General features: G+C 41.2%; 2 protein-coding genes across 13 annotated transcripts in view; one reads left to right on the top strand and one right to left on the bottom strand.

Moving 5' to 3' along the window:
- INTS9 (integrator complex subunit 9) overlaps positions 1-7,277 on the bottom strand; it is a 109,052-nt gene extending 101,775 nt beyond the window's left edge. Inside the window, exon 1 of the mRNA XM_059926820.1 lies at positions 7,157-7,277. Coding sequence (XP_059782803.1) covers positions 7,157-7,165 — 9 coding nt within the window. The 5' untranslated portion in view covers positions 7,166-7,277. The remainder of the gene's footprint in view (positions 1-7,156) is intronic.
- Positions 7,278-7,697: 420 nt separating this feature from the next.
- Positions 7,698-12,282, top strand: part of HMBOX1 (homeobox containing 1) — a 177,547-nt gene continuing 172,962 nt past the window's right edge. For all 12 annotated transcript variants that reach the window (XM_059926806.1, XM_059926818.1, XM_059926813.1 and 9 more), the window contains exon 1: positions 7,698-7,980. The gene's annotated coding sequence lies outside the window, so the exon portion shown is untranslated. The remainder of the gene's footprint in view (positions 7,981-12,282) is intronic.

Raw genomic sequence — 12,282 nt, 5'->3', positions numbered from 1 at the left:
TACAACATGGATGAACCTCAAAAACATTATGCTAAATGAAAAGTCAGACACAGAAGACTGCATATTGCATGAATCAATTCATATGAAATGACCAGAAAGGGCAAATCTACAAGACAGAAGATAGATTAGTGGTTGCCTGGGCCTGGAGGTAGTTATGGGGATTGCTAATGGGCACAAGGGATCTTTTTGGAGTAATGAAAATATTCTAAAACTGGATTGTGGTGATTGTTGTATAACTCTGTAAATTTACAAAAAGTCACTGCAATGTACCTTTTAAATGTATGAGTTTTGTGGTATGTTAATTATACCTCAATAAAGCTATTTAAAAAATGTAAAAAAAAGTAACAATTATAATAATATCCTTTACATTATTAATACTACTTCTTGTTTACCTGTATTTTCATACACTGAAAAAAACATACGAGAAGACATTAAATTAGAACATCTAATTATGCCTTTCTCTATTTTACTGGAATAGAAAAATGCAGAAATCCTATATTTAGGAAAAGCCAATCTCTGCTTAGGCCATAAATCTGAAGAATAGATTATGCAAGACCTTTTATTATTCACGTTCCCCCACCCCATTCATAAGCATGAGTGATGAAAAATAAACTGCACCTTAAGGGCAAAAAGGGTGTTAGTTTTACAATTCCTATTAAAGAATGGCTTTCTTGAACATTATCTATCTGATTATCTATCCTTGAGAGAGCTAAAGTTCATTCAGCTGTGCTTTCAATAAATTAAAATGTTTTAGACCCTTAGGGCATTTCCTTCAGCTATATGGTCAATCAGGGGCAATTTAAACTTCCTGTCTTCCTCACAGTAAAATTCCCACCACAGTTTAGTCTTGATCACCGAGCCCCTTGGGGCTTTCAAGCTAACTCCTTTCTCCTACAGTCTTTCCTATTCCCCTTCATCTTCTGTTAGCATTCTTGCCTTTTCTCAGGATCTCTGCAAATTCTGACATCTGCCCTTCTGACTTAGTTTAGCCCTTCCTGATACGCCAACTCCTAGCTTCATCTCACCGGTCATCCCTTTCCTTTCTGGGGGGCACGGGGGTCTCCTCTGCCATTTACACACACTTGACCCAGCTGCCTCTCCAATCTGCTGGACCCCATAATACTTATAGTAACAACTACTGCTCCCACGCACCAGCATTTTCAAAGCAACACCAGAGGTTCTTTGAAAAATTCCTTTTAAAGATTCTCACGGCACCACTTTTTTATCTGAAGAAATCTGCTCCTCTTTTTGGTACATTTTCCCACATCCATACATCACTACTGTAAGGACCTTTTACTAAATATAGCCAAAGTCTAAGAGACAAGAGGGTGTGAGGATTGATGAAAGAAGATGGTTACATTAGTAAGACACATAGTAAGAGTAAAGAAACAGATGGCATCCCTGGCAAGAGTGGGGAAATGTATTCTCATACATTACTGGTACAATGGTAAACCAGTGGGCAAATTGGCCAGGTCTGTTACAATTTTAAGAAGGCATCTTCTAGGATACAATTAAATACATTTTGAACCATTATATTCAAAAACTACTTGAGCCAGGGCCCAACAATATCACTACATCAGAAAGTTCATTGTAATATTGTTTGAAATGCACAGTAAGCCCGCTGGACTTTACGTTCCATAAAGGCAGAGAGTAAATCTGTTTTCTTCACTGGAATATACCTAGTACCTTGGGTAATGCATAGCACAGAAGAGGCAGGTGTTCAGGAAGATCTGTTGAATGAATAAATGAATGATGATGACTGAAGAGCAGTTTACCCCTGGACCTCTGCTGGTATTCAGCAAGCCAGGAGAGAACTTTCCATTTGGAATGCTAGGTTTTACTGAGTTCTGTGGCCATGATGCATTCTTGGCCCTTGTCCTTCAAGTACACTTTGCTGATCATCAGAGCAAATGGCAGAGGGATCTGAGTACGCAGAGTAAGCCAGTGACAAAACAAATGTGCTACTGCAGTTACAGGCAACAGCAATGCTGTCATGCTTGTACTGTATGTCAGACTATATGTATTACATGCAAATATAAAATTTTCAAGTCAACTGTTACTGAAAAAAACCTTGCTATATATATTTTTTGCCTTAAGTATAAAAGATTTAACCTTCAGGGTAACCATTAGGACTTTGAAATGCCCAAGACTAAAACAGCCAGTTTTATCTGAGAGCACTACTGAACAATGTATGTGATTTGGCCTTATGTCACTTTTCAGAGTTTGAGGAAAGCATTCTAAAGGGAAAAAACCTATCACACTGAGGTGGTGATGATAAAACGTGACCTTTCTAAAACTTGAAATGATATTATATCATAAAGACACACGAGGGCACTCTAATCAACCAGCAAAGAGAAACACAGAAAAGATAGTGAAATCAGGTTGACATTTTAACAATTGTACTGAAATAGGTGAATTAAGTCCTGGTAAAATTGTGAGTGTTTGTAATTTACAGCAAGAAATTTTCTGTTCCTGATCCAAAGCCTAAGAAGCCAAAAGGATTCTGCAAGTCTGAAAATTGCAGGAAGAATTCATTGCACTCAGATCCAAGGTGAGGATTAACCACACCCCTTTCTAATGATTTGTTAAATTGACCTTAGAGCAGCATTTGCCCCTTTCAAGCCAATATTTTCTTTATAATCTACAATTCCACTTGGTGCTTTACTTGTCCTCCGCTGGAAGCGGCCCATGAATCCACTTCTTTGCTCCATCTGTTCTCCTAAGAGACATGGTGAGTTAAAAGTTTGAGCCTCCCCGCCACCCCCCAAAGCCAATAGTAATGAAACAGCATTTTCATAGAGGAGCATAGACCACCAAAGAATATACCTCAAGGCCTTCTTGAGGCTTTAAATTTGTAAATAAAACTACAGCATATAATTTCCTCCATCAAATTCAAAAAGTATAACGTAACCAGCGTTTAAGTGACCTTTCTTTCAGACCTTTAACAAGTGGGCCACAAGAACTGCAGAGAGCCCTGGATTCTGAGGCAATCAGGCTCATTCACTAAGGACTGTCATTCATCTTAAAGGCACATTCAAATTTGTGCCTCAGCAAAATTACAAATAATTCCCTGTCATCGATCTTTGGGGTCAAATGTAATAGTTAGAATAGAAAGTATTAAAACTTTGAATGCCAAAGGTATACTGTGGTTGCATAATAAAATCTTTGTTGACTGAATAAACTAGAAGATTCTCTCCATCACTGGAACTATCTATAGGAAGTATGACACACGATGCATTCTTGAACTGCTTCTTATCATTTTATTCACTTTAACCTTCATCTATTTTAATGACTACATTCCTGGCCATGATGTTTCAAATTCAATTTCTGTCAATGTATTCGGTATTTTTTTTTTTTTTTGTCTCATGGTCTTTTGTTAAAGACCCGGGTGAATTCTAGTTTCTACCCTTTGCTGAATTTGGCCATCAGGGTGCACCCAATTAGGCTCAATCTATACTAAAAGCAGAACATGCTCTAAAATGTGCTAATTTAGAGGACACGTTTCTAATTTTCCTGTTCCTTTCAAAATTATTCTAATTGAAGGTGCCAATTAATTTTCCTTAGTTAAATAAAGCTGCCTGATATTATAGAGAGTCATTAAAATCCTTTGAGTTGGTATCTCTCTAAGAAGGAGCTATCCAAGGATTACATTATATTGGCATCCAGCGTCTTCCTTTGGGTGTGTGAAAAGCCACCAAGACAGTGATGGGTAAGGTTAGAGAACTATAAATGGCATCACAGAGGCTAAATTGGGTAGTACAGACACCAGCCTGGGCACTCAACTGGTATGCTCGGATATGCAGCCCTTTAGATGATCAAGGGAGTCCCCAGAGTTTAATTTTTTACCAATAATCTTTCTTAAGATCTTAATTCAGCCAAACTCAGATTTAAAGCTAATTTAAAAAATATCCTTGAATGAACTTTCGCTCAGTCTGCACTCTGGCTTCGTTTCTGTGAGAGATAACCCAGCATGTGCTGGGCACTGAGTTCCAGGGACCAGAGTCCCTGCCCTCATTAAGCAACAGACTCTGGAGGAAGGAATCTTGGGTTCAGATCCTAGGTCTACCACTCTTTTCATCTGTGTAACTTCGAGCCACTTCATCTCCTGAAGGCTCAGTTTTTCTTCTATAAAATGGGAACACTATCATCTAGATCAAAGGATAAAATGTGACACTAAATAGCAAGTACCTCCCTAGCACAATGCCTGGCACACAGTAAGTGCTCCATAAAAGGCAGCAATCATTCTTTTTCACTCCAATGGTTATTGCTTATTGTAATGTTTTGACTTCACCCCTTAATCTTTTCTCAAGAATATTAACAGACCTTGACAATCTTTCAGGAATTATTTATTCAACTACTATTTAGTGGCATCACACAATGCGTCGGGCCCTGGGAATTCAAGAGTCCACAAGAGGGAGGACAGACATAAAACCAATAATTACAAGTGCCATGAAAAAGGAAGTGTGCCATGGAAGCACATAACAGGGGTACTTAATTCAAGGAAACCTTGAAGAAGTGCTATTTAAACAGAGATCTGAAATATATGAAGAAATAAGTCAGGCAAAAAAGAGGTGGAGGCAATGGAACAGATTTAAAGTCCCAGAGGCAAAAGAGAGTGGGGTGGGGGGCACTTCCCTGGTGGCACAGTGGCTAAGACCCCACACTCCCAATGCAGGGGGCCCGGGTTCGATCCCTGGCCAGGGAACTAGATCCCACATGCCGCAACTAAAGATCCTGCATGCTGCAACTAAGACCTGGTGCAGCCGAAATTAATTAATTAATTAATTTAAAAAAAGAGAGCAGGGGGAGTTCAAGGAACTGGAAGACGTGCAATATAATTGGAACGAGGAGATCAAGGGAGAGGAGGGCTAGAGAAGTTGGGAGGACCAGGTAAGTCAAGAATTGTAAGACTTTATCCTAAGGGCAAAGGAAGCTACTGGGGGGTTTTAGGCAACTCTGCAATTTCAAGCAACTTCTAGGACGCCGGGTAGAGAATGGATTGGAGGGTGTAGGGACTGAGTGCAGGGAGACCAGTTAGAAGGTCTTGTTGAATTCCAAGTGTCAAGTGAAAAGAGCCCGTACAAAGGGAGTATTAGTGGGACTGGAGAGACACAGACCAGTTCAAGAACCGCAGAATCAACAAGATGTGGTCATAGATTGTGCGTGGGATGGATATTTGGAGAAGCCGTCATCTCCAAAACAAGAATGTGCTTGATAAAATGTGTTTCTGTGTTTCATGATACAAATACAAAATATGGCTTACTACCTATTTCTGATGCAGTACACAAACTTAAAATTTTTAGGCCATGGAGGATTTATTCCAACTCTATGGGAGGCATGACACAAAAAAGAAGTCTAACTTACTGAGTGCTAATGTGCTAATGTTTTTGAAACCACTTTGCTGTGTTGAAAGATATTCTGCATTATAAATCATCAACTACCAAATGACTTTTAGTTATGTACTACGTGGATGACAAGTAAAGAGGGAGGGAGTATAGACAGAATACTTCCTCTTCCTCTGAGGCATTTTATGGTTCTTAAAGGAAAAAAAAGTGAGTTTCTACTTTTTTCCACGTTTTCACATCTCTAAATAAAATAAGCAGGAGGAGTTTAAAAGCAAACCAAAGTATATGTAAACTAAACCCTAACTCTCTGATACCCTCAGCAAATGAGTTGTTATGGAAAAAAACTGTTTCCCACTTGCCTGCCTTTGCACCAAGCACACCAATTGTGATTTATCTTTTATTGAGGGAACATGGCCTGTGTTTCAACCATTCTGGTGCCAAGCTCTGTTGCTTCTATAAACTGAACCCTCTTCAAGAAGGTCCTAGCCTACTCACCCTTCTTATCAGTTAAAGAGTCACCTTTCCAAGGAGGTGTCTCACACTCCCCATGCACCCTCATTATCCTCTCAATCCCCAAACCCTGAACATGAACACAGTGAATTATAACTTTATCATTCCTTTTGTATCTTCTTCATTAGATTGCATGCTTCTTTAGGGCAAGGGTGGTGACTTTCAATTCTGCATTTTTAAATGTTTCCAAAACTGACCTAGGAGCAAATTGTTACTCTCAAGGTTTACTGATCTGTGCCTTTCTCCTTACCTAAACAGCTGTAGATAGAGACAGTTTGGGAGTTGAATCCACTTTTAATACTTTCTCTGACTTCTCAGAAAACAGCTGACACTGTGCAGAGAATATCTGCCTGTAGCGTGTGTGTGTACGTACGCGTGCACTCTGCAAAAGCATGCTCAAATAATTAAGAAAAGAAACCTTTTGTTTTTCTACAAAAACTACAGAAAGTAAAGCCTGACAGCACTTGGCTGCAGGAACATGAATTTTAAAAGGTTGAGAAACAGCATCTCACACCTGCTTCTCTACTCTAATTATGCTATTACTAATTGCATACAGTTGGAGTAAACTAGTTAAATCTGTGCGCACAGGGTAAAATGGCTCAAAACAAAGGCCTGAGCAGCTTTCCTATAAGCCAAGTGTTTGAGTTTTGTGATGCAAAGACTTTTCCAGGTATCCTGGCATTCTCCATCTAACCTTGGCTCACGCAGTCCCTTACAGCTCTAGACTGGAACGCCTTAACACTTCCTTTCAGCCCATCTTACACAGGATTTAAGATTCAAATCCTCCAAGATCACACCCTGACCTCGTCCTTCTCTGAAGAGCAAGGGCAGTTAGGAGTCTATAACGGAAAATTTAATAAGAGATTACGCTCTGCCCAGTATTTTCTAAACTCTGTTCATATGTTAACCAAAGCCTTCTCAACAACCGTAGGAAAAAACGCTAATCAAGCGCCAATCGCGTGGAAAGAAATTAACCCATTATAACACTCACGTGGCAGCTGAGAAACAAGTCAAACCTTGTTCATAAGCCCAATGTTAGTTTGTATGGGAAGAAAGGTGAGAGAGTCAATCTCTTATCTAACCAAAGGGACCCGCCAAGGAATGAATAAGACCAGGCAGTTACGGGGGGTCGGGGGTGGGAGGTGGGATTCAAACTCCTCAGCAACCAACAGTAGCTTTCCTTAGTCCACCCCACTTTCTAGTCCCTAACTGACACCCCTCCTCCGCGACGGCTCCCTTCCCAAGGTGGAAACGACGAAGTCCAAAAGGATATGCCCTCTGACCTAGGAGCGGAGACTCACCAGTTTCATATTGGACTTTCGGCTGTTCAATACCAGTCACTCCACTCCTCAGACCCAGAAAGCGTCTTCCGGTTCAATCTCCGCCACCGGCCGGCCGAGAGCATCGCGGGACATGCAGTCTTTCTTCCCTACGCACCGCACCACCAGCACCCCCCCCCCGGCTGCATCATGGGAAATGTAGTCATCTCTCCATGCCTCATGGGAACTGTGGTCGTCTTTCCTTTTCCTCCCTTTCCTCTCAGAATACCTCCTTCCGTCAGCTCAAATTCATCCCGGCCGCCAATTCATCCTCCCTCTCCACCCCAGCATGATATCATGTCCCCTTTCTGGGCCCGGGATCCATGGTATTCTGGGATGTGTAGTCCCTACGGCTTTGGCGCCCCTTTCCCCTCCTCCCTGTGGGAAGGCGGATGGGCGCGGGACTTGCCGGGAGCTGTAGTTCCCTGGGGCCTCCGGACGCCTGGTCCGGCGCCTTTACTCAAGGGAGGCAGGAACTACAACTCCCAGGGCCGCCAGGCGGCAGCAGGTGGGAGAGGGGCTGTTGATATCAATATGGCGGTTGTCAGCCAGACAAAGACAGTCAGTCTGATGTGATTGAGACAAGGGAGGTTTTCAGGGGGAGACTGGGAGATAGGGGCCTCCCCTCCCCCTTCTCCTCTTCCTGCGCCGGCCTCAACCCCTCCCCAGTCCCCTCCCGACGGGCGCCCCACGCGGAAGACACCCCTCCCCCTCCCGCTTTCCCCTCCTCCCTACCTCAGCCCTTCGTACCGGGACGTTGGGGAGGGGGCTGTGCCGGGCGGAGAGAACTCAGCAAGGATTCTGAGGTGAGTCGAGCGGTTTGGAAGCCGGACTACCTCAAGTCTCTTTCCTCACTTCTTTCTCTTCACTTTTTTTTTTTGGAGGGGTTTGGTGGAGAAAGTGAGTGGGCTGGGGATGGGTCTCTTAAGCGGCCCGACTGAGAGGAGGGAGGAAGCGGGGGGCTTCCGACGGGGGCGACCCGGACTCAGGGTCTGGGGTGGGGCAGTTTGTGGGGGTGGTAATGGAAAGGCGTCGGTTGCTCCCCAACTCTTTCTTCCTGGTTGCCTCCCTGATGGGCGGAAGGTTTGAATCCTGGAGGTGGGGTGTCTTGTTTGGAGTTTGGGAAACTGTGAGGGGAATTTGAGGTGTGTGGGTTTGTTTGGGGTGCAGAACTGTGTTTGAAACTGGGTGACGTGTACTTGGGTGATGTGTTCGCCTTGAATAAATGACCTCGGAGAGGAAGTTCGAGAGCCGGAGTCGGAGCTTTTAGCTGGGCCTGGGCGGAGAGGCGTGCGCGAGGTGCGGGTCCTGGACCTCTGGGCTGGCGACGCGGCGCAGGGTGGCCGCGGTGAGCGACTCGTTTGTGTCCCATCGCCCGCTCACACTCCTCCCGGCCTCCCGGGACGCACCTCCACCCCAAACTCCGGGCAGGAGCCCTGGAGAGATGCGGGGGTGTGGAGATGGCTTTTTGCATCCTGAAGTCGGCAGCTAGGTGGGAAAGGAAAAGTCTTCTTAATATTTTATTCCGGAACCGTGTTTTGGTTACACTGTTGGGGCTACTTTGAAAGGAGTCCTCCACCCACCCTCACCCCGAAGCAATAGGTGGAGGGATCTCGCTGTGGTCTTCGCGTTCAATAGATTAAACAGTACTTAAGATTCGGGGGCTTGGGGGTGGGGCTTCGGGAGTGCTGCCATGTGTACGCGTCTCTGTGTGTCTACTGAAGACACAGAATGACTGCTGTGTATCCTGAGATAGGGCGACTTATTTTCGTAGTAGGAAGAACTGTTGGAAATTGTTGGAGGTGCGGGGGGAGTAGCCGAAAGGCGCTGCTTGTATTTTTTCTTCTACCCCACCCTGTTCTGTCTCACATTTGTCTGAAAGCTGGTATGGAAGAGAGAGGAAACACTGGGTGAGTGAAGGGGAGAATGCAGTTGGCATTAAAGATACTGTACTATGGAAAGTTGAATGGTCGTATAGAGTGGTTGCTGTTTTTATTTACCCTGGAGCTTTAAAAACCCTACGTATCATATAGGAGAGAGTGATGTGACTAGTTCATTTCTCTGGGATCCTGCAGGTATAGAAACCTCTGTCTTCTCTCCCTGCCTGCCCGCCTGCCCGCCCGCCTGCCCGCCTGTCTGCCTTCCTTCCCTCCTTCTTTCCTTTCTTTCTTGGCGTGGTACATTTCTCTTCCTGGATGGACATGCTGCCTCCTGTGCCTGTTTGTTTAGTTTGTGCTTCGTGGTTTTGCTGTAAAATGCATCATTCGATGAAAAGGACCTGCATTTGTTTTTATTTTGCATTTCTTCCACAGGTAATTATCACATCAAGATTGCAGTGCTTTGCATTAAACTTATTTTAAAATTGCACAACTAAGATAGATCTAGTTGAATTATGTGTATAAGTCAAGTTTGGCAAATTTGAATTCTGATTTTTTTTTTCTTCCGAGTTTCAATTGGAGTTATAAAGGAAAGAGGATTGCAACATCTCTTGTTTCTCACAGTCTTTAATATTTAAAAACATTACACCAGGAGATTTAAGATAATATAATTTGTACTTCTTTCGGTCTGAAATATAAGTTTTTCAATAACCATTCTTTTGTCACAGATTTTTAGTGTAATGGACTTTTAAATAAAGGAATTGGCATAATTTCTCTTTCGACTGCTGAGAATTTAGTGTATTTACATATTTAATGTATTTACATATCCAAACTTATCAATTCTTGAACCTATCAGTAAAGGACCTTAGATACCATAAAAACTGAAAGTCACATAGTGTGTAATTTTATGGTATGTTTTATGACCTTTGATTTGAAATTTCTGCAGTTGGTCATTCACACAGATAAGCTGTCTATAAGCATGAGGTAGCATATATATTTAGATTGACCTGAATAGAAAAAAGAAATTGATGTGTTTTCTAAATCTCAAATTTAGAACATACAATATGTTGATACAAAGTTGAGGTTTCAGTTTGCTATAGACTAGGATTTCCAGAATTATTTGTTTTAACCTTCTATTTTAGCCTGAAATATTACTTTGCAAAAACTGGAGAAAAATCTTGTGTAACTACATAATAGAGTGTTTTTCTGCTGAAAGATATTATATTAGACATAGTGTTTTAAAACGTTCAATAATTATTTTAGAAATAAAAAAACTAAAATGTTTGTTAAGAGTTGGAAAAATATTAAAATATAAGATTTTCTCTTCCACCCACCCTCACCTCAAATTTTCTTTTTGTTTGTTTTCCTCTACGGAAATGCAAAGTTACTTACTGGGAAAGGCGTTCATTAAACTTTTTCTGACTAATGGTTTGGTTGAAACCAGATATATTCCTTGCATTCGATGGGGTGCTTCTGTTGCATTTTAGGCACCGAGCATGAAAATGATGTAAAGCCTTTACTGCAAGTTAAAGCATAATACGTTCTCAGCATGTGGAAGTCATATGGTTTACGAAAAAAGTAGAAAATCAGGGCATTGGTGCCTGTCAAGCTTAAAATTTCATCCCGTAACTGTGAAAGACATATTTATTTAATGTGATTGCTTCTAAAACTGTTGCCTGTATAATGGGAGGTTGAAAATCCAAACTGTTTTTAACCAATCTGTTGCTAGTGTACTGCATACTGTGAATACTGTGGTTGCAAACGTGCATCAAGGAGCCTTTAGGGGTCAACTTTATATTGAATGTCTTCAGTGAGGCTTCATTTTTCACTGCTGTATGAATAGATTTCAGTCTTTTTAGCACAAATCCTTAGTGGAAGCATCACTAATAGAAACTTAATAGCTCAGTATTGGTAAGTTATAAATATATTACAACAAACCTTTCATTGTTTCATCATTTAAAAAGATAGAAGTGACCAATTTATGGCAATATTTGTGGCAAGTATTGATTGGTATGGCATGGCTTGTTTCAGAAGAAGTTAAACACATGGGGAGTATTTATGCTTAATTTGTTCATTTTGGATCTTTTGTTTGTTATATTGATAATAAGTCCATTCCACTTTTAATGTTTCAGATAGCTTCCATGTTCCCTGTAAAACCATGTTTGCTTTTTCGATTCATTTCTTTGCAGCTCTTCTATTATTTTTGTATGCAGATCTTTAAACTTGACTTATTTCTCTTGGGAATTAGAAATTTATCCTAGGATGTCATTTTTCATAAATGAAAGTTGGTATACTCCTCAACTTTTAAAAAATGTTAACATTTATAGGTAAACTTAAAAATGCTCAGTGAAAATGGGTTGGGTTTGTTTTGTGTACCTGCTTTATTTAGGTTTCTTTGGCTTCCAGAATTAATTTTACAGCTCCCTTTGCTGTATGGTTAGATTATTTTCTTAACTGTTGGCTTTTACTTCTCAATTTAGTAGAACTTTATAAAAAAAGTTGTTTATGAGTGGAAATCACAGCTTGTCTAAAGTGTCATGTATGTACATTCACATATGCACTCACATATATAAAGCACCTTTATGTTTGTTTTTATATGATACTGGTGTATATCTATCAGGCATGCAACCCATAAAAAAGGAATCTGAACCACAAATAATAGGAGACTCTAAAAAACGGCTCAAGCTAGAAACCAGAGTAAGCACCACCACACGTTGTCCACGTTATAGAAGCTATGGAGATTTTCAGTATCACTGCAAACCATGATTTTAGCAGATTCTGCCAAAATCTGTTTCTCTCAAAAAGAAAGCTAGTGGTATTGAAATTTTTCTGAAAATAAAATTAAGTAATATGTGATTAAATTCCTAGGTGCAACTTCCCCTCCCCACCCCCTACCCCCCAGGTGACTTACTGGTCTTAGGTCCCATCCTAAGTAAAGAGTATAGATTTTTCTGAGTGATAATGAGATGTAAAACTCTTAGTTAGAGCCTATTTAAATATAACCCAGTGCTTTAGATAACTTGTTTTTCTTGATCTTAGATGAAACAAATTGGAAATTTACTATAACATTGTTTTGGACACTTTCCAAGAGCATTTAGTTACTGGAAGGCCCTGGCTTTAGCATAGTTTTACCCTTACAGTGGTAATAAGGTTGAAGTTGCAGTAAGTTTTTCCAGTGGTTATTATAATCCAAATGTAGTATTTTACAGATCCTTGACTTGCGCTATAAGG

This window comes from Balaenoptera ricei, chromosome 6 (genome assembly GCF_028023285.1).
Source record: "Balaenoptera ricei isolate mBalRic1 chromosome 6, mBalRic1.hap2, whole genome shotgun sequence".
NCBI lineage: Eukaryota > Metazoa > Chordata > Mammalia > Artiodactyla > Balaenopteridae > Balaenoptera > Balaenoptera ricei.
Note: the sequence above shows the minus strand (reverse complement) of the source record. Positions and strands in the feature narration are given on the sequence as shown.